Here is a 21,801-nt window from a genome sequence, read left to right on the forward strand (position 1 = left end):
AGGAATGTGGAAACTGGCAGGTTTGTCCTGGTCTTTCCTGGTGTTACCATGAGTGGGGAGCCACCAATGTCTCACCTCAGGCTGCCAGCTGTTCCTGCTGTTCAAACCATGTGCTCAACTACGTGCAGTAGCTTTGCTTGAGGAGCATTATTGAGACCAGGAATCAAAGAACCTGTAATTACTTTCTTTTCATGTATCTGAAGCCATCAGGCTCCCTCACTTGGGTTGCTCTTCCATGCAAAACTGTTTAAACTCCAAGGAGCTCTTGCATGCCTGACAAAGGTGCAGTGCAGTTATACAAGCTCAGTTTCCCTCCTGCTACACGAGTTTAACAACAGGAGCCAAAGTCACTGAGACCTCACACACCAAAAGGGGTCCCAGGTGCTAGACCCACTGAAACCCCGAGGTGCTCAAACCTGCTCCCAGCCCCGGACAGTCGGCGGGTTCTGCGGTGGCCGTGGCCGAGAAGCGGCTCTGGAGCGTGGGGACTCTGGAGTCACGGGTGGGGAAGGAGGGAGAAGGAAAACACCGCGTCTCGGTGCCAAGTTTCGCTTCTGGGAGAAGGGAAAACGAAACTGAGCTGTTCCCCGCTGTCCTGCAGGGCGGGGCGGGACGGGACGGGACGGGAGGGGAGGCGGTCACCGCACATTTAAGTGCGGAGCGCCGGACCCCTCTCTGCAGCCTGCGAGCCGAACCGAGCCGAGCCGGGTCGGATTGAACTGAACCGAGACCGGCCGAACTGACTCCAGCCGAGTCAAGTCCAGTCGAACTGTGCCCAGGCGGGTCCGAAACCGCAGCGCATCCCGCCGGGTCCGAGCCGAGCCGAGCCATGCAACTGGTCCTGCTGGCCCGGCTGCTGTCCGTCGGGCGGGCGGTGCTGGCGGCGCTGCGAGGGCGCCTGGGCGCGCTGTGCTGGAGCCTGGCTCCCCTGTCCCTGTCCCTGCCCCTGTCCCTGCCCGGCTGGCGGGACTCGGCCCCCCGGCCGCAGCGGGAGCAGGAACGGGACGATGCGCCCCTGACGCCCACCAGCGTCAATTACCACTTCACCCGGCAGTGCAACTACAAATGCGGCTTCTGCTTCCACACGGCCAAGACCTCCTTCGTGCTGCCCTTGGAGGAGGCCAAGCGGGGGCTGGCGATGCTCAAGGAAGGAGGTGAGTACAGTAGAGGTGGGTCCGGAGGGAACCAGGGAAGGGGGACCCCTCAGGACCAAGTGCCGTGGAAAAAGTTATCCCGAAGATGTCCCTTGTCCCGCTGCCGTGAGGGATTGATAACATTGAACAGGAGCAGGTGACGGGCAGCAGAGGTTCATAGCATCTTTCTTTGGTCCTTCTCTAGGAATGGAAAAAATCAATTTTTCTGGAGGAGAACCGTTTCTTCAGGACAGAGGCGAATTTGTAGGCAAACTGGTCCAGTTTTGCAAGCAGGAGTTGGAGCTCCCAAGTGTCAGCATTGTTAGCAACGGCAGCCTGATCAGAAAGCAGTGGTTCGAGAAGTACGGTAAGGAGGGAGCCCTGGGCACAGCCCTGGGCTGGGGAGCCTCCATAGGGCAGTCTCACCCATGGATGGGCTTGGGGGAAAGTGGGAGATGGTTTCTTAGTGCTTAATTTTTAGTAAATGCAAATCAAATGTAAATACCAGTGAAACAGTGTTGATTATCTTCTGTAAAGGTAGGCATTATACCACAAAAACTTTTTGGTATAATGGTGTAATAAAACAATTATTACACCATTATACCAAATGTTTCCATGTGTTCCACCTGTTTCCATAATGCTGGGACACACACACACAAACTATGTGTTTCAATGCGGCTGTTGATGTGGCTTTTGTGGTTGATGGGATGACTCCACAGAACTGCATTTACTTGGCATTTTGTGACAGATGACAAGGAAGTGAAAGTGACCAGAGTCCTGACAGCTTTTAGCTGATGGACTGGATATTAATCAATTTTTAAAATTTGTTTTCAGGTGAATATTTAGATATTCTGGCAATTTCATGCGATAGTTTTGATGAGGATGTCAACGTTTTAATTGGCCGTCGTCAAGGAAAGAAGAATCATGTGGAAAATCTCCATAAACTGAGGCAGTGGTGCCGAGAGTATGCTGTTGCATTTAAAATAAACTCAGTCATCAACAGATTTAATGTTGAGGAAGATATGAATGAGCAGATCAAGGCACTGAACCCTGTGCGCTGGAAGGTAAGAAAGTAATACATACACATGTTTCCTGTTCAAAGAAAAGTAATAATGAAGTCCTGGAGTTGTCTGAACCTCTATTGACCAGAGCCTTATCTCCAGCTCCAACTTGGGCTGGTGTTAGGAGCCTTCTTGTCAATGTTTCATGGTGCTGAGATAGGTCCTATCTCATTCTGCACTTAAATGGAGCCCAGTAGGTCAAGAATCTTTTTTTTTTTTGGTTGTGTTAGATACAGAAAATTACTGTTTCAGTGTGTCTAGATCCAGGTTGTTTTAGTATATTAAAATTAGCACAGAAAGCCTTTAACATGTGAATATATGTTATGGTGTAGAGAAAATTAGGAAAATATACTGAATAATGACACATTAAAGTCAATATATTGTTAGTAAGATATAAGTGTATATTAATTTTCTCTTACAGAGTATTAGAGGTCAGTGTACACATATTATTATTTTTTACTAGAAATAAGTTTGAAAATGGGTAAGATATAATGTGACATAAATATGGGAGAACATGTGGATTAATTTCTCAATACTTGCCTCATGGATATTGTAGGAAAGACATTCTGTGCTGTTTTTGTGAGCTAGCAAAGGCCTCCAGAAGAGATAAGGAAGCCCTATATCTCTCCTGAAGGAAGTCTCCAAGGTTGTCACCATGGAGATAGGATGAAGGAGAGAAAGTTAGGAGATACGGACTCTGGCTAGCTCACAGAGTGAGGTGGCTCCCCAGTAACCTACTGGGAACTTCGTTTCTCTCATATGACCAATGGGCACTGACTGTGTATGCTGGATGGGTGTAAGTGTCTTGAAAAGTATAAAAAGCAATGTTGCTAAAATAAATCGCTCTCTTGCACCTTTGATGGAGTCGTGTACTTTTGTACTGTGTCGTACTCTATTACGACAGATATTGTTAGAGACACAGAATGACTCAGAAAAAGAACAAACCCCAAAAAACACTGTAAGTGAAATCTCAGATAGTAAGGAAAATCATCATTTATAACATTTAGAGCTCTTTAATGTTAATTTACAAAAAATAAATCTGCACCATGTCCTTTGTGGAGTATTCAGTTATCACAAGTTGTGTCATTTTGGCTCCACTGACATAAAAATTAGACATTGCTACTGAGACTGAAGTCTCTCTTATCATCAAGGCAGGTGAAAACATAAACTCTTAACCAGGTTCTTTCTTTGTCCAGGTATTCCAGTGCCTGCTTATCGAAGGGGAGAACAGTGGTGAGGATGCCCTAAGAGAAGCAGAAAAATTTGTTATCAGTGATGAAGACTTTGACAGATTCCTGGATCGCCACAAAGACATCTCCTGCTTGGTACCTGAATCTAATCAGAAGGTAAAAAATTAAAATGCCCCTTTGTAACTTTATTTTTAAATAATGCTAGAATATTTGAAAGGAACAAGAAACTTTAATGGCAGTTAATACTTTCCCTGTTAATAGTGGCTTAGAAGAGGTGCAGTACAATTTATCAGCAACTGCTTTTGTTATGGTGGAATCCAAGATGTTAAATTTTCTTAAGGCTTTTCATTGACAACAAAGTTATTAGCAGAAGAGGAAAACCCCATTGTTCTCAGTCCTGTGGACACCAATGGGAGTACTCTTCCTGACTTGGGCACAAGATCCTGAAAATTTCAGAGTTAATGTAAACACACTTTATAGTCTAAGAATAGTTTCCTAATAGAGATTGACTGTGATGTTACATTATGCCAGTGCCATCAACCTACATGAATAAGACAGCATCCCAACCAGCATTATATTGGGTACTGAGGAACAGTACCCAACTACTAGTACTTTTGGGTAATCCCTCTCACAATAAAGTGGCATTTTTAACATTTTCTGTCTGAACTCCTTTGGATTGCACACTTAGGCTCTTTAATCAGTAGAAGACTCCTTGTGCTACTTCAGAGCCTACCAGTTAACTTGATCAGCTGCCATCCAGCTCACATAACCACAGTAAAGGACTTTGGTGCCTAAGAGTGGAGCTCAGGTCATTTTGTAAATGCCTGGAGACCCTAAAGATGGGATGAGGACAGTTGGAAGACTCACTGTTGGGAAAGTTTATGAACTCAGTGAAGAAATAGCGAGTTGAACCAAGTTCAGGAATGCATTAAATCTCCTGTCTTGTGTTCCTTTTCCTTTCCACAGATAAGGACTCCATTTACAGTTTATTTCTTAATGTATGTAGAGGTTAAGTGAGCAGACTGGGCTGCCTTTGTTATGTAAGACTTAAAGGTGGGGCTGTGCTGTTAGCATTTAAGGCATTTGGTGAGAGGGAGCACTCATCAGAGAAAGGGTTAAGATGAGAACCCAGAACTGTTTCTACTTTTTCTTTTTTTTTCTTTTTTTCAAAAGGGAAGCCTTTTTTGTAGGACTTCCATAATGGAAGTCCTACAAAAAAGGCTTCCCTTTTTTGATAGGTTTTGTTCCAGAAGACTGATTCTGATTTCTGGTAAACCTATGTGAAAGATGAACACCAAATTGATCAGATTTCCTGTTCTACACAGCAGCAACACAGAGAATTTTAAGGAGGATTTAGGAGATGCCCATTTAGCTAAGCAAACATGTCTTATTTCACCTGTTGGCATATTTCTTTGTGGAGACCTGAGAGCTTTTTTACCTTTGAGCCGGTAGAATACCTTTGTTTGGTGGGGTTATAATTAAACATTCCAGTTAAAATGGCCATGTCATTTGTTTGGAAAATGGCATAATTATTCCAGCATGCAAAACTCTAAGTTCTTCTGGTGTAGAAGTTAATAGAAAACTTGGATGTTATTTAAAACAACTTTGTCCAGTTGGGCACCCACATTTCACTTAGACACTGGAGAGAACTTATTAGTTTATTAATACATAAAGTTTTTCTAGTAATTCTGTCATTTATTTCTATAAATTTCATCCAAGCTCACTGAAACAGTGGTGATACAGCAACTGTTTTAAGGATTTGTATCAGACCTTGAATAATTAGTTGTTTCTTTTGTCCCTTCTTTTTCAGTGGAATGGAATTTTGATTTGTACATGAATTTACTTTTTTCTTTTGATCTATTACAGATGAGGGATTCATACCTCATTCTGGATGAATATGTAAGTCCTTTTTTGATACGAGGTATTTGTATGCTAATATATGTATGTATGTATACAACAGTGATAACCAGTTAATTTTCTCTGCATTCTATTAAACAATTTTACCATGTAGTACAAGGAACAGATGTGATTTATGCCCATCAGATGTTGTGAACTACAATATAGTATGACCTAAGGAGGCACTGCCATCAGCTTGCACACATAATCCTTGCATCACAAATCTTAAGGTGTAGATGTCTACTTTTGCAGGACATCTTTGCTTTTTTTCTTTAATATAAAAATGCATAACTTGCCTTGAAAGGTAAGTTTCAGAGTTCCCACTTAGCTTACATGTAACTGAAGTGACAGCATTTGATTTTCAAGAATTATCATATTGCTTTGCTCCTGCTAAGATATCTCACATGTCTAACCATAAGTTTTTGAGCCTTCGAAGGACTAGAGTGAACCTCTTCATGCATTTACATAGGCTTTGGTGGAATTGCAGTGCAACTTGTTTAAGTCTGTAGAAAAATTAGGCTTTTGCAAATTGACTTTTTAACATCTTATTATCTTATCTATCTTACGTTCCAGATGCGTTTTCTAAACTGTAGAAATGGGCGGAAAGAACCTTCCAAGTCTATCCTGGATGTTGGTGTAGAAGCAGCTATAAAATTCAGTGGATTTGATGAGAAGATGTTCCTAAAAAGAGGAGGAAAGTATGTGTGGAGTAAAGCAGATATGAAACTGGACTGGTGACTCAATATACTGAGTTAGGGCAGTGCATTCTGTAAAAATATGTGTATCTTTATAGGTGAGTGTATACTTTTATCTAATGCTCTTAACTACACTTGGTATTTTACACAGACTGATGTTCAGCATAACTCTACATGTGAATATGTTACATGCTTTTTAAATGCAGATCACATTGTCTACTACTTTCTTGAGCATGACCAAATACTTTCAGAGCTTTCACATGACCAGATCTCTGAAATAAACCTTCTCATCCATTGCACCAAGGACTAAAAGGCAAACTATTTTTATAAAATACTACACGAGTGTGCAGGCCAGATAAACAAAAACCACCCAAAATTCTAATTCATTCTAAATAGCTGTAATGACGGAGAAGTCAAAATTCTTATCAGGGAACGCATTCTGCCTGTTTCTCAGGGCAAGAGAGATTGCAGTTCCTGGGTAGATCACTGGAGGGCCAGCTGGCAGGCCTCCGGAAGCACCTTCTGCTTTTTTCAGGGGTAATAGAGGGTCAGAATCCAGGAATCATTCAGTAATAATGTATTTAAAAGGAAATTAAGGAGAAAAAACTGGCAGCTTTTATTTTTTAAGACTTAATTGTAAGAGAATCTTCTCCCTCTCCTCTGTATAAACACATGATATTTGGGACAAAAATGTTGGGGCATGTAGTTTTCTGTGAAAATATATTTTTAGTCATGAAAAAATATTATATTCATTCATCCTAAAACCTACAGGTACATTTTACCTAATGATAAACAACATCATATTTCACATTGGAAATGTCCTTAAAATATTTGTTCTTACAAATATTTACAGGGAAACAATGTTTTCATTTTATTCGTATCTCAATTTTCCTTTAATCTGCAAATATTGATTTATTATTTTAAACTATTTTTAAATTGTGGGCATATATTTCTGATTAATATTCCTTCTTAAACTAATTAATACCATGTAGAACAACCTAACATATATTTTCTGTTGCATACTAGCTTTTTATTTTGCTAAGCTATGGGACTACAAACAACAAAGTTCATATATTAAGCACCTTGTTTTAAAGGTTGCTTATCTCAGTAACTAATTAGTTTTCTGGTTATAAACCTGCAGACTTTAAATGAAACTAATTTGGTTTTGTGAGAGCTACCTTTGACTTTAAAATCAGGTAGCATCAATATAAAATACAAAAATTAAAAGAAAAATCCCCCAAACCTGAAAAATAATCTAATATACTGCCCTCATTCTTGGTTTCTGGCAATTGTTATGGCTTTATAATTGCAAGTTTTCAAATTTAACTAGTCCCATCTTTCCTCTGTCTGAAGGGCATGGGGATAGGCACTGCACAGAGCAGAAGTGAGATGGCACTACTCATTCATCCTGTCCACTGAGCTCAATGTCTGGACTGTCTCACACATTTAAATATTTGCAGCAGCTGGGAGCCAGCATGCATTAAATATACCACATAGAGAAAATGACACCTTATTTAATTCTTTTTGGAAATGCTAGTTGATTTTTTTGAGAAATTTTTGAAAGAAATGTTTTGCATTTACCTAACGTATCTTTAAAGTTGAAGGGGGAAAATGCTTAAGTAGGAGCTGCTACTTCTGTGTAAAGGAAAGTGCTCCTCTGAGTACTCTGTGAAAATAGTTCCATTTATAAGTCCTTCAGTGTCTATTTTTACTATCGTAACTGTAACTATACTCAGTGGTGCTCTTTTGTGCCTTTGTATTTTTCATTTTCCAGTCACAACATTTCCTAGACACTGACATTTCAGTATTTTTTTTTTCTTGTATTAACACTAAGTGACATTTAAAATGTGGCCCACACACAGTAACCCAACAGTCTTTTGGCAGCTATTTCACTGACCTTGGCTGGAGTTCTCCCTGGCTCTATGGGCAGTGCAAATTTATGTAACTGGTGTTTGACTTCCCCTTCCCAAATATTAAATCTAGTCTCTTCCTCAGTACCTACACCACACTGATAGCAAATAAGCATTTTCCTTTGTTGCTGTCTCAGTCCCAGGATGGGGAAAGATTTAGTGCATCAATGTACCAAAAAATCTACCACCCTGCAGCTTCTGCAGAAAATGCCAGCTGTAGCACAGCACACAGATGTGAGGTACACAAACTCCTGCTCAGATCCAGAAGTCCTGCCATTCTTTGCTTTGCATTTTACCCTGTAAATGGCTATTCTTTTGCTTCCTCTGTGCCTACAGAGGAAACTGCAGGAGAAACAAGAAGGAGATGAAAATGTCAAAATCCAGTAAATAATGCACAGACATTTAAGATGGCTTTTGTTAGAAGGTTCTATGTGCTTATCTTCTTAAAATGTTAGAGATTTCACCTACATAATTAGTAAAAGGTTTCTGCTCTGTGTGATACTCCTTTTCAAAGGAAATATGAGTTGTGTACATTGGAAATTAAAACTCTCACATTACAATTTGAGAGTAATTTAAGTTAATGAACAGCTATTGGCATTTTTATATGCAAAATTTATTGTTGTGCAAAACAACAAAAATTAGGCTACAGTTGATGAATCTAGTAGTCTAGTTTATTCTAAAAAAAATATAAGCACAGTTCATATTGGACCAAAAGGGGACTTTGGGCTTTCATTAGTAGGGGCTACTTTCCGGTATGGGACTAGAAAAATAAAACAGAATTCAACATGGTTACTCCCAGGTTAGTGATTACTGCTATGTCGTGATCCTAAAAAAGTCAGGATTAAATTTACGTCTTATAAGCACAGATATGCTTAATTGTATCTTTGTGTATAATATCATGGTGTTGCAGCTAAGCTCTTTCTAAAGGTGCTGAATTGGGAAGGAACTGACACTGCATTCTACTAACATTATACAATTGCTTCTATTTGTAAAAAAGCAGAGAATGAATGTTTGGAAGGATGACTTCTGATATAACTGTGACTATACCTCGGGTAACAAGTCAAATTGTCACTTAAGATGCACTTTAGGATGGCCTCTTTTTCAGTGTGAAGGATGCTGATATATTTGAATGTTACAAATGATCAATTTTGGACTAATAGTGTCAAATAATTAGTGCTAAGTATTTCATGAGTGTGTTGCACCTTTCAATAAATGTTTCTATTTTCCTAAGCTTGTCTGTAATTTTATTTTTTTTTCTGTAGTACAAGCCATACTAGCAGGATGTGTGGCTGCATTCACAAGAGATGTGGATGTATTTAGTCTGTATTTAGCAGGGGGGCTGCTTGCACGGTGCCAAGGGCAGCATCGAGGCCGAAATGGAGAACAATGGTGGTGATTCTCCTCGTGATGAAAGGCACTTGTTACAAGCCTGGGTGGACTGGTCTGTGCTGGGAGAAGTCAGCTCAAATACCTTGTGCTGTTCAGATGACAGCCGACCCGAAAGGCACAGCTATCCATAAATATCCGAGGACAAAAATAAGATTATCTTCTGTTATGGTAAATAAGGGAGAAAAGCCAGTCTATTTAGAAGACTGAAGACAACCAGCTTCTCAAGCTCATCTTCCATCTTCGCCCTCGGTGTAAACTTGTACTAGACAACCTCAAATTGAGCTTTTCACAGGGTTTGGCCGTGTGTGAGAGGATGCTTAGCTTTCCCCCCACCTCGCTTTGCCATCCCCCGCACACTGCGGTGCCGTGCGGGGCCCAGCAGCCGTGCCGCAGTGAGCCGCTGTGTGCCCCGCGCCCGGGGCTGCTGCGCTCTGTGTGTGTCACGCCGGGCGGCTGCTGGGCTGTGCCCCACCAATCCTCCACACAGCTCCCGTGCGGCTCCTGCCTGCCGCAGGAGCGCGGGCCCTTGCTCCGCACAGACAGCGACAGCAGGGAGGCTCGGACAGCTCCCGCAGCACAGCCGTGCCCGCCATGGCTCCCGTGCCTTCCCCTCCTTCCTTCCCTGGCAGGCAGGACGAACCCCCCGCCTCCTCGGCACAACCAGCCCCGATGTTCTCTCTGCCGCTGACGGACCTGCTGGGCCCGGCCCATCACGCTCAGGCAACCCGAAGTGCTACAGCTTCAAGCAGATGAAAAGCCTCCCGGTACAACCGGCGGCTCGGCTCGGCTCGGCACGCCCGGGCCGGCGGCGCTGCCAAGCGGGAAATCCCGGGATCCCCGCGCCCGGGAGGCGCCTCCCGCCGCCGCCAGGGGGCGCCGCTGTGCCTGGCGCGGCGCGGCCGCTTCAAAGTGGGCGGCGGCGCGAGCGCGGCCGTTAATGGCGCCCGCCCGCCGCGGGCGCGCCCGCCCCCGCCCGCCCTCACCCCACCCTCCTCCTCCCCCGCCGGAGAAAAGACCGGGAGCGGCGCCCGCCGCGCACACTCCGGCTCCGCGGGGGGTGGAGACCATGGTTGGGGCGGCGGCGTCGTCCTGCAGCGGCTCCGCGGGATAGCGCGGGACAGCGCCGCGCACCGCCCGCGGGCCGCCCCGCGCTGGCACGGGCTGTAGCGGCACGGTAAGGCGGACGGGGCGGCGGGAGCGGGGGCGCCTCCCGGGGCGCTGGGGCAGCGGGAGGCGGCGCCGGAGCGCACGGGCACCCTCGAGCCCTCTGCGTGAAGGGCTGCGGCGGGCGTTCCCCGCGGCGGCCGTATCGCTGCCGCCCGCCGGGAGCCCCCGGCGGCAGGGCGCTGTGCCGGGACCGGTGCCCGGCGGCGGGGCGGGCACGGCGGGGCGCAGGCTGCCGGCGGGAAGCGCTGCCACCGGCGGAGCGCCGCGTCGGGGGCGTAATGACAGCGGCAGCTCAGTCCCCTGTGTGCAGTGTCTTGAGGTTTCCATAAACGAGCGAAAACGTCTGGAAAGGGCCCAGCCAGTGCCCTGGAGTGCAGCAGCCATTCTTCGGAGAGGGAGAGATAACGAGTGCAGGGGTCTGTGGAGTGCCAGCCCCAGCCGGTGCTCTCAGTACAAGCGGAGTGTGCAGCCTAGGGAGAAACCGGATCGTTTGGGTTGCAGGGATGGAAGAAGTAGGAGTAAGGCTCGGGTTTTCCTTCCCGGAGCTGAAGTGATGTTACCATTGACTTTTTTAGAGCTGTTGGAAGAACCCATAGGTACGATAATGAGGTTGTCTTCCCACCCGCTGGATCAAGGGTATCTTGTTCCTTAACAGATCAGGCCCTGCATCATGTGTTCATTGCTTCTATAGTACTGGAACTGGGAGTGTCAGCAGGGCAGGCTGATGGAAGAAGATACCAGCTCTTTGAATTTTTGCTATGTTCTTGGAAATAGTGTCACTTCTGTCCTGGAACATAATATTCCTGTTCTATAACAAGCATAAACGATGATTTATAAATAGAGCCGTTTGTTTATATTGTTCCCCGTGTAGCCAAACAACTGTTTACATTGGGAAATGGATTGCTTCATTTCGCATTAGCTTATCAGTGCTGGCCCAGGAGTGGCTAAACTGAAGTTACATGCTCTTGGGCAGAGTGCTACTGGAGAGATTACATCAGTAGTGTAAACTTCTGGTGGCTGGCCTGTCTGCTTGTGTGTGCTTCTCTCACAGGCATCAGAGGCTAGTGAAACGGTGACTGGGGGGGGTGAAACTGTGTGTGGGGTTATAGAGAGGGGGAGATTTGTGCCTTTTCATGAAAATGGTTAGTGTCATGGGACTTTACAGTGTGGGAAAACTTAGATTATTTTTTCCTGGCACTGAGGTATCAAGGTGTCCTGACCTGAAGCTTGTTAAAAGCCCAGGAGAAGCAAGATCAAGTGAAAAGAGTCGTGGCAAAAGGGAAAAAACAGTTCCTTTTGTTTAGGAGGGTCTTGAAAAAGACAGGATTTCCCCCACTGCCATCCTTGCTCCCTGGGATGAAGTTTTATTTTTACACTCCCCCTCCCCTCCTTTCCCTGATGATCATGTCTCATTGTTATTGTCCTCTTGTGCAATCTGTGTATTATGAGGGGAAAAAACATTTGTGATTGAAATAATACTACAATGATAGGTATTTAGTTTGATATAACTGCTTTGAATAAGCCATCCTTTATGTAAAACAGAGGGTTGATTTCCCCTCATATCTAAATCACCATGATTCATATCCTAGGAGCTGCTAGATCAAATCATGTGTTTGTTGTCTGCAGTTTGTAGATTTTTGCCCTTGAAGCGCAGTTTTGAAAGTTATGCTTTTACACTATTAGAGGTAACACAGACTGTTTTTTTTTTAGTTTTTTTAGGTTTTTTTTTTTTTTTTTTTTTTTGCCTGATTCAGTATTTTAAGGCAATAATTTGTAGGGGAAAAAAAGACTATACAGTTGCTTAAGTTCTTTGGTTTTAAGTTTGGGTTGTGTTTTTTTCCCCCAATACTATATGCCAAGTATTTGTAAGATTTCATGTGGGTTTTTTTTATAACTTCTGACAGCTTTTCTTTCAGTTAAGCCAAAGGACAAAGCTGCTGTCTTAAACATGAGTTTTGGCTGCAGTGTCATGCAGTGGGTATGAATGGCTTCAGTGTATCTGCTGTATTTACAGGAATTCTCTCATAGGCTGGCAGAAAACTCGTATTTGCCCTCGCAGTGCTGATTCAGGGAAAAATAATGGCTCTGATCATCCTGCAGCCTGGTCGGCAAGCACAGACCTTTTCTCTCTCTTAGAGACCTGATGCAGCAGGGGAATTGGAACCTGTTATACTTACCATCATACTTTCTGTGGATTAGTATCAATAGTTATGCAGTTGAGTTAGTAGTCTGTGGATTGATTAGAAGACTTGCTTTTCCTTTTGCTCCTTTTTGCATCTTGGGTTACAATTAGGAAATGGAAAATAATTACAAACTAACCCACCACTCGTTTTGAGTGGCGTAGTGATTCTGCTGTGTCTAACTTAGGCTGTGGTCAGCTGTTCTTTTTATAAGGCATGATCCTTTTCTGTATTGCTTTGTGGAAACAAGTTCATAAAATTCATTTTGAAAGCAATCAGACAAAAAGATCATAATCATAATGTCTGGCTTTCACTTCTGATGCCTGGGCGGAAGAAGCTATTGAAAATAGACTTGCTCTTCTGGCTGCTTGCTGCAAAGTGATATTTTTTTTTTGTATTTCCTAATCAACTGGGATCAGAAATGGTTACATTTTTTTCTGCATATGTAGACAGCAAATTGTGGAGCCGGCAAAGATAGTATAAAATGGATTTTCAAATAGCTTACTTGTTTGCTGATGGTGCTGCTTAAAGTGGTAATACCATTAAGTGTCCTTTCTAAAAGGCTGAAGAAAAAGAGGAACAGAGAAAGTGAATCAGTATGTCTGGTAACTTTTTGTTTACTGTGAAGACGGAATATCTTGTCAGATTGTTCTAGTTTTGACATAACTATTACTTCCTTATTACAGCAACATTTTCACCTTTTCATTCATATACTATCAAGTGAGTGGTAGTTTGTTGCATTGAAACACCTTACTGTTATCCTCCAAGTTTCACTATGACAGTTTAATACAGCTTCATCCTGTTTATATCCAGTGGAAATTACTTGTGATTGAAAAAATGCACTAAAGCTTATTAAATACAAACTTTTTCTTCTTCATGATGTCCAGTGGATCATCTGAAATACTTCCGAATGAGGACAGGTCTTTCAGGTTGTCTGGAAAATAAAGTTCTAACTTACCAGGTTCAGGTGTAATTTTTTCATTACGTACAAATGTTCAGCTTTATTTGCACTGATCACTGCTTTTCTTGTGAACAACCAGATTCTGTAGTTTTGGAGTCTTTATTCTTGAATTTCACTTGGAAATTTTACTGACTGTTCTGTTGCTGGAGTATTTGGGTTATTTTCTGTAACCATAAAACTCCAGTATGAACTACAGGCTATGAAAGCTATCGCTTATGGTTCTTGGAGACAGTTTCAGCTGACCAGCCTTTGTCTCAACTCTACTCTCTACTAAATAGATCATATATAGCACAAGAATCTTATACTGTTCTACACATCCAGTCCTTGCAGACAACTCTTATATTTAGCCAGGAATATGAAAATTAATTAAGAAAATATATTAAGGCAAAAATCTGTTATTAGCCTTTGATAATCAGGTATGTGATCAGCTTCTTCCTATGCTTGTTGTTTCTGTGTTGTTCAGCAGTTGATTTGCTTCATGTTTGATCACTGATGAGGATCTCTGTGTGGGTTTTATAATCTCACAGCTATTAATTTCCTTCTATATATACTTTTTATGTGTATGTATATAAAATATATGCTATATAGAGTATTTTATGCAATGTATGTATACAAATATATCTCTTACTTTTCATTTCTCTGATGGGGGCAGGTCTGACAGAAGCATCAGTAGTGGTTGCCTGCTGTCTTCCTACGCAATATCTTCAGTCAGGGCTGCCTCCCTGCAGTGACCACACAGGATGGTTGTGGTGGTATGGGTGAGCAGAGTGTTCCTTGCTGAAATGCCCCCTTCCTGGGGTGACAGGAGGGGTCTTGCTGTATTCTAAAGCAGCTGTATTTTTCTGGGGCTGATGCTTCAGACAGTGTTTGTCCTCTTAGGAGGAAAATGAATGTTTTTTTAAGTCTGGGTTTCCTTCTATTACTACGGTTTTCCCTTCATCTCTCTATTCCCTGTTAAGAAATACATCCATCCCGACAGAATGAGAGCAATGCCCTGCGACTTGTGTGGTCAGGCTCATGTCTCCAGTGCAGTCTGGTAACAGAAACTTCAAGACCAAGCTATGTGCAGTCACTATATATATATATTTCTAGCCTGGTTTTCTGAGAAAATAGAGATTGTGTGCAACTCTGTGAATGTCTGACTTTCATTGTTGCTCTTAATTTCTAAACCTTTTGAGTAATTCCAGTTGCATTTGTGAGATGGTGGTAGTTTATGGCTGATAAACCTACACCTTTTCTGGCAGTAGGTAGCCTCTGCAGATGGAAAGATGCCTGCTGAAGGACAGATTGAAATCTGAACTCTTCCTGCAACTTTGACACACATTCCTAGGAAACTGGGTTTTGCTGCCCCTGTGGCTTACAAATCAACTTACATTGTGTTCCTATTTTTTGACACAGTTTCAAATTATACGGTTACTGAGTATTTTTTGCAACAGTTTTGAATATGAAGAAGAGCAAGTGTTTAGTCTTTAGCCCCAAGTAGCTTTATAATATGGCAAAAAGTGCATGATGAGAAAAGAGACACTGTTTTTTTATAAGATTTTATTTTATTATTGTTCTTCATACATGTCCTGCTTATGTAAATTCCTGTTTGTAAAGAATAATTATTTTAACTCTTTTATTAATTTTACTTTACAATAGCTACTTTTTAGACACCCAGAAACTTTCTTTGCAGTTGTATCATATAAAGATTGTTCCCCAAATGGAACAAGACTTAATGGGATGCAAACTGAAACAGTTCAGTCTTATTTCTGTATTTCTTCTCTGTGTTTGTTTTCTGTAAACAGACTCTGTGTGAACCTTTCAGCTAGCTGATCACTTTTGCACACTGCTATCTGTTGAATACATCTTGTGGTCTTTGTTTGTCTTGTCACGCTGACTTGATTAATGTTGTACCATCATCTTCCTTCATGAATAATGTATTTCCTGTCATGCAGTTGGAGCCCAGAGGAGAAGACACCTACACCTACTTTTTTAGATTAATTATGCATTACTTTTACCTTTGATGTGTACTGTTTATTCTTACTTTAGTGGAAGAAATGCTGACCAAAAGATACACTTTGAGGGTGTATAAGGTATGTTAGATTTGTGGAAAGGCAGACCATATTTAAATATAACCAACCAAACCAGGCCCCAACTTTTATTAGAGCTTCCTGTTTTTTTTCCTTTATACTTCTGATATTTATTGGCAACTTGTATTTTGAAAGGTTTGCTGGTGATTTCTCTCTACTTTGAATCACCAGGTTTTGCTGGTGTCAGTTACTGTTTCTTAGTTGAGTGTGTGTGGCTTTCTAACAAAGATGTGACAGTATTCATTAGGTCTCACTGTCACTGGAAAGCTGTGAGAGCTAGGATAACCTCAGTCACAGCTGTAGGATGCATGTGCCAGCTCAGATGGGCTGTTAATGTTTGTTCCATCTTGTTGTTTGGTCTCATTGATCTCTGGACCACACTTGGAGCCTGTTGGGCTCTGGCTTGCTCCAAATGCTGAGCTGACCTCATAAGCTTTGTGTCTCAGGTAAAACAAAGCAGTTCTCTCTTCCTGTTAATCACTGAGAAGTGAAATTGATACAGGTTAAGCACAACATGGTGGTGAACCTCGTAGTTGCTGCAGGAGCTGAAGCCAGCTGCTTCCTAAGGGTGCAGGATGTACTGTCTGTAGTTCTGATGGTAAACACTTAAAAACCTTCAAAGTTTGTGGGTGCTCATCCATTCATACTCGCCCACAGGATGTAAGTTTATCTCAAGGCTACAAGCTTGTTTTTTCTCTTTCTCATGTGATGTGACAGTGTCTGGCCTTGGGGAAGGTTGTGCTGTAAGAATTGGTGCTGTGTGAAGCTTGCTCAAAGCAGTGCTGCTGACCCTGGCACCTCTCCATGCTGTAGGTGGCTTCGCTCTGTGTTTGGTTGTGCCCTGTACTTTGGATCCTTGTGGCTCTAAGGGAGCAAGTGTGGGTTCATCCTTCTCTCCACTGTAGTTTTTCACTTCTGCTGCTTGTCGAGGCAAACAGCTTGGCTCTATCAAACTGCTGCTGTCACTGGGCATCAGCTGTGGTGGTGTTCAGAATATGTAATGCCAAGTCACCTATCTCCTTTCTTGCATGATGTGATGTCCCACTGGGGCAGCAGTGGGACATATCATTTACTTAGCATAGATTTGTGTCTGAAAATCCATTCTTAAAGGTTTTACCACTGGCTTTTGTTGAGGGTGAAACATAATAGTTCTTAGTGGCTTTAATGTCTTAACCCCTTTGCATCTGTAGAGTCACTAGGAGTGTGATAAGCCATTTCTCTGTCTTCTGTTCTCTTTTGTTCTAGCTTGTCATTGTCTTAAAATCTTACTTCAGTGGGAGCAACAGGGTAGTTCTAATTTCAGTTCATGTTACTTATTTAGTCAAAAATCAAGGTATGACAAATTCATAGACAACTCATAAATCCAAAAAAGTGATCTCTTTTTGGCAAACTGTCAGTGCTAAATATTTGCATCAGTCACTTTGCATTTCCACTATTCCTTAGAAAGGTGAACTTCACAGATTTGAATGAAATATAATGTTTGACTGTGTTCCTTGCTTTTCAATTTAGACTACTGTTGTGAAGCTTTCTTATAGTTACAGATGAATGTGTTTTCAGGGGCTGCTCTTTTTGGGAAAGTTTACTGTTTTGCTCTGTCTTCTCTGAAAAGTCTGCATGGGGTTTTTGGGGGTTTTATTTGGTTTGATTTTGTTTCCTGTCCTCCATCATTCTACTGTATTGGTCTTCAGACCAGCACAGGCATGTCTTTGTAACTTTATTAATAGGAATAGTTGCTTCTGGATGGGATGATTCACCACGGCTGCCAATATAAGGAAGAGTCAAAACATTGTACCCCTTCATTGTGCTAATAATAGTGATGTACCTTTTTGCTGGCTGGCAGCACTGCTATTAGTGGTAGCTTCAGAAGGGATTGTTGCAAGGGCAGTGAGGATCTCTGCTTTTTGCCTTAAGATCTTTTCTCATGCAGCTTCATTTCTCACTCCATGACACTGAGCCCATCCTTTTCATTGAAATTACAGTGTATTTTCACTCTGCTATCAACCAATTCTGATCTTGAACTGTGGAAGGGCAAAGATGGTGCTATTTTTGGAGGGGAAAAAAAAACAAACACAAAAACCCTGCAAAACAAAACAATATTTGTGCCATGCTGGACAGGATGTTACTAAAACTATAACCTGGAGAGTTCCAGGGTAAAACAATACACGCACATAAGGATGTCCTATCAAAATCACCTCAACTAAGGTGAAAATTTATTTGTTTTCTCAATACCAAGGGACTTTCCATGTGATTGCCTTAATGTGGGATTTATTCATCCCTAGTGGTTATGAAGAATTTGCAGTATCTGGAGCTTTACAGGAAAGAGAGGAAATCATTCTCTTAAAAGAAAAAAAAATCTTTACAGTCAAAGAAACTTAAAACAACAGGCTTAAATGAAAGACAGTTTGTGTCCAAGCTCTTGGAAATTGCTGAAAGGCTGAAAAAGGTTAGTATCTGTCCCTCAGCAATTAGGTCTTCCTAGAAATGTGTAGGAAATGCTCTTTGTTGGAGCTGTAGACCTGAGTTTAGGTATTTCATATTAGCTGAAGTCTTTGTGTTTGCTGTCCAGCTGTTTGAGTGCTTGAGTGGGAGAAAATCGGAGGTTACTCAACAAGGTTGTTCCCAGGCATTTGTCAGGCTTTGATTTTTTCCATTCAGTGAAAATATGTAGAATTCCACTACCTGAAAACAGTAAATGCTGTAAAAAGAAAATAAAGAATATTTTTAAAGACTTGTGTTCCTATTTTATGCAGACACTTAATTTTTGAATATGTGCATCAGATAAAGCACATCATGTTTTCATGCATTTATTGAATGCTCAAAAGGGCTTTGTAACATAACCTTCTGTGATTTGCATCATTATGTTCTTCAGGAGTCTAAGTGCCAAATTGACTTTCTCTTTAATTGAGGTGGGCCCTGACATTTAAAACTATTACATACCTACAGTTTTGGAAAGTGTGCAGGGATCAGAAAAGATTCCCTCGTTTAGCAGAGAGGTTTTTTTTCCTGAATATGCCATGTCCATATTTCTTTAAAACAAGTTACTTTTCATAATAACACAAAAACCCTTCTCCAGTTTCTTCTCCTCCATGTTCTTCTTCCTACTCAGCAGCCATTCAGTACATGGAAATAAGGAAACGAGGATATTTTGAAATAGAGATACTTTGCATAAATTATTTCCAAAAATATTTGCTGGATTTGAATGTTGACATTTTTTTTGGATGTTAACAGTTAAGGAGTATAATGAAACTGTCAAATTAAATATGAATTCCTCAGGAAGCAATAATGTAAATAAAGTGGTTTTCCTCTCAATGCAGTATACTTTTGTAGGTATCATCTATTCTGGGAAAGTACCACAAATGCAAAGTATGCAGATGCAAAGAGTGGCTTTGGGGCAGTGTGTCCCAAAATAACCAAATGTTGAGCATCTGATGGTACAGCTTAATCTGTATGAACTCTTAATGTCTGAAGGCTTGATGTGCCTGCCACTGAATGAGCAGTGCTGTGTGATGGGAAAGATGTGAGTTTTTCCAGAATCCTCTCAGAGGGTTGTCTGGTGCTAGCCATGAAGACAGCCGTGTTGAGTGGGCCTTTGGCTACTGTGGTGTTATGCATTTCAGCATTGCATGCCTTGTCATAAATGAGCACACAGGGAAGGGGGCTGGGTGCAGCTCTGTATATAGAACTGTGTTTTCTTTCACGATAATTCCTATTTGGATCTTTCCCCTCTTTTCACTCTGTCCCTGTGTTCTCCTGTTTGTGTTAGGAGAGGGATGTTGGTTAGTTGACTTGATTTTGACACTCTATGGGAAACTTGAGGCAGACAACTGAAGATAATTTGCATATGTAATTCCCTTTTTGACATCCAAGAACCACAATCCTCTCTTAACTGATAGAGTGCCTTTGGGAAATGTCTGATATAGTACAAGATATAGGAGAGTACTGACAGTCACCTTGAAACAGCTCTCATCCAACAGGCATGGGCAGACTATCCCCAGAAGTTCCAGGGTTACAGGGAGTATATGCTTTGGGATGATGCCATTATATCAATTTCTTCATGCCTTCTGTTTTGCCTTTATTTTGGCTGTGCAGTTCACTGCTAGTTGAAGTGATGGAGCCATTGCCAAGTCAGCCCATCTGGCTTAGCCTATGCAAAATGCAGCTGTACCTCAGTTCACATCTGTGCCTCTTCCTGTGTTGTGGGGCCACTTTTTAGCCTGGAAGGAGTTGCCGGGTGTGTTTCTCCTCACCCAGTACGTCTTCTGTGTGGTCAAGTTTCAAGAGGGAAGGAATGTGAATCTACAGTCTTCAAAATTAGAGTATTTCCTTTTTTTCTTTTAGTTAAATACCTTGTGTGTTTCAGTGTATCTGAAATTACAGGCAACTTCTTTGGTCCATTTGTGACTGACTGACAAAATGAGGTCAGGTTAAAAGTCTGTGTTGATTTCTAGGTCAGACTGAACCTTAGACCCTTTTTTAATTTCTCTCTAGTACTTCTAAGTGAACAATAACTTTAAAAATATTTGCTAATGAGGGAATTAAAAATGGGTTTATGTTCTCACACAATTATGAGAAAGTTACAGAATTTAAACTGTTCTTATACCTCACTCAGATCCCAATTATCGTCAAATTATTTTAATATTTTTCCCTAGGAAATTAGACTAGCCATGTGGAAAAGGTATTTTTTTCCCAAAAAATTATATTATTTTTTGAAGTGGTGTAATATGCCTACTCTTCCTTTTTATAGGAAAACATACATAGTTAGGCAACATTTGGGGATCTTCTGAAAGGCTTAGAAAAGCTTATCCGGTAAAATGAATATGTAATTGTGATTTCATTATTTTAACCATAGGTTTTGATTGTTTGTTCTTCACTGGAGAGAAAAATATATACAGGGAAGACATTTTCCATTCCAGCTTTTTAATAAGCAGGTGTGTATGTGGTGGGGAATTGTCTTCTCACAAAGACTCAAATCTGTATGCTTTTCTATTATATATATTATAATAAACCTGATACTTAAATCCAACCATCTCTTCTTAAAAAAAAATCTAAAATGACAGAGCTTCTTTAGAAGTGCATCCAAGAGTTAGTAGAGTAGTAATAGCTGTCAAGTTCAAAGCAAAGCTAGCAATTAAATCTTCTGGCCTAACATGCTAGAAATGTCTTAAATTTCCCTATTTTCAGCACACTGTATCTCCTGTATTAGTTTGAATGGATCTATTAAAATGCCTTTTATCACTGTGCTTTGAGCTTTTCTGTCTTCATGAAATCATGTAGCTGCTTTCTCTAAAAAGCCTTTGAAGAGCTTCCCACATGTGATCTGATGGAAAGCACCTCACTGCTGGGAAGCAGGCAGTCGAGTAGCTGTTCAGCTGTGGTAACCTGAATATTGCTTGCCAAGAGAAAATGGTGTGGGATATGTAAACCAGAGGGAAGGAGGGGAGGGGATGTGGCAGGTGTGTAGGTTCCTACTCTGCTTCTCTGCTTCAGGGAATCCATGGGAATTTCATCTCCTGGCTTGAGCAACAGCATACTTAAGCTGGCACTGTGCAGCAAGGAGCTTTACCCAGAGTTCATAAGGGCTTCTCCCTAAGCTGTATGCCTAAATTTTGCTTAAGTTTCCAGGATGTAGCTCTATGTCTCCTTGGCACAGGGCTTCAATTTTTTTGTGGCCTGTTCTTGCACAGCAGAATTTCCCTTTGGAAACTGTGTTGTGTCCCTGGCTGCTGTGGGGGCTGGTGCTGCTGAGGGATCTCATCTTTCGCTCCCTTCCCCCTGTGACTAGGGCTGACAGTGTAGGACTGTATGAAATGCTGTCTCCTGACAAAGCTAAGGAGGCTGCTGAGGATAGTTTTGCATAATCACAAGTTGTCACCACTGTAAGTAAAGTGAGAATCTAAAGCTGAAATTCCTTCTTGTGCATATAACCTGTCAAACCTCATCCTCTTTCCTGTGTGCCCTTTAGCGTTTGTCCTTGGACCCGGTGGCTGCCAGGCTGTGAGCTGCATCATAAGCTCTGACAGGATGGAGTGCAGAGAGATGAGTTCACGGCCGTTTGTGCCTCCTGGCTACTCTTGGCTGACACAAAAAAACAGATGACCCATGGGCTGTCACAGAAATATAGAGTACATCCCACAGCCTTTCTTTCCA

At 41.9% G+C, this 21,801-nt stretch overlaps 2 protein-coding genes across 5 annotated transcripts in view; both read left to right on the forward strand.

Annotated features, from left to right (window-relative positions):
* Positions 1-685: 685 nt before the first annotated feature.
* RSAD2 (radical S-adenosyl methionine domain containing 2) lies at positions 686-9,115 on the forward strand. The gene is made up of 6 exons (XM_009095004.4): positions 686-1,154; positions 1,339-1,500; positions 1,968-2,197; positions 3,391-3,540; positions 5,251-5,283; positions 5,854-9,115. Exons 1-6 carry the CDS (start codon positions 830-832, stop codon positions 6,016-6,018), a joined length of 1,065 nt encoding a protein of 354 aa, XP_009093252.1. The 5' UTR covers positions 686-829; the 3' UTR covers positions 6,019-9,115.
* A 1,161-nt stretch (positions 9,116-10,276) lies between these two features.
* RNF144A (ring finger protein 144A) overlaps positions 10,277-21,801 on the forward strand; it is a 62,379-nt gene continuing 50,854 nt past the window's right edge. For 2 of the 4 annotated variants that reach the window (XM_050972219.1, XM_050972221.1), the window contains exon 1: positions 10,277-10,448. The gene's annotated coding sequence lies outside the window, so the exon portion shown is untranslated. The remainder of the gene's footprint in view (positions 10,449-21,801) is intronic. The other 2 variants (XM_050972220.1, XM_009095014.4) reach the window with 1 other exon arrangement.

The sequence above is a fragment of the Serinus canaria genome, chromosome 3, assembly GCF_022539315.1.
Source record: "Serinus canaria isolate serCan28SL12 chromosome 3, serCan2020, whole genome shotgun sequence".
In the NCBI taxonomy this organism is placed as follows: domain Eukaryota; kingdom Metazoa; phylum Chordata; class Aves; order Passeriformes; family Fringillidae; genus Serinus; species Serinus canaria.

Excerpts from the sequence above, each read along its gene's own strand:
- RSAD2 (XM_009095004.4), top strand. The coding sequence starts at position 830 with ATGCAACTGGTCCTGCTGGCCCGGCTGCTGTCCGTCGGGCGGGCGGTG. Across the intron at positions 1,155-1,338 it reads GGCGATGCTCAAGGAAGGAG|GAATGGAAAAAATCAATTTT; the intron begins GTGAGTACAGTA and ends GTCCTTCTCTAG. Across the intron at positions 3,541-5,250 it reads TACCTGAATCTAATCAGAAG|ATGAGGGATTCATACCTCAT; the intron begins GTAAAAAATTAA and ends GATCTATTACAG.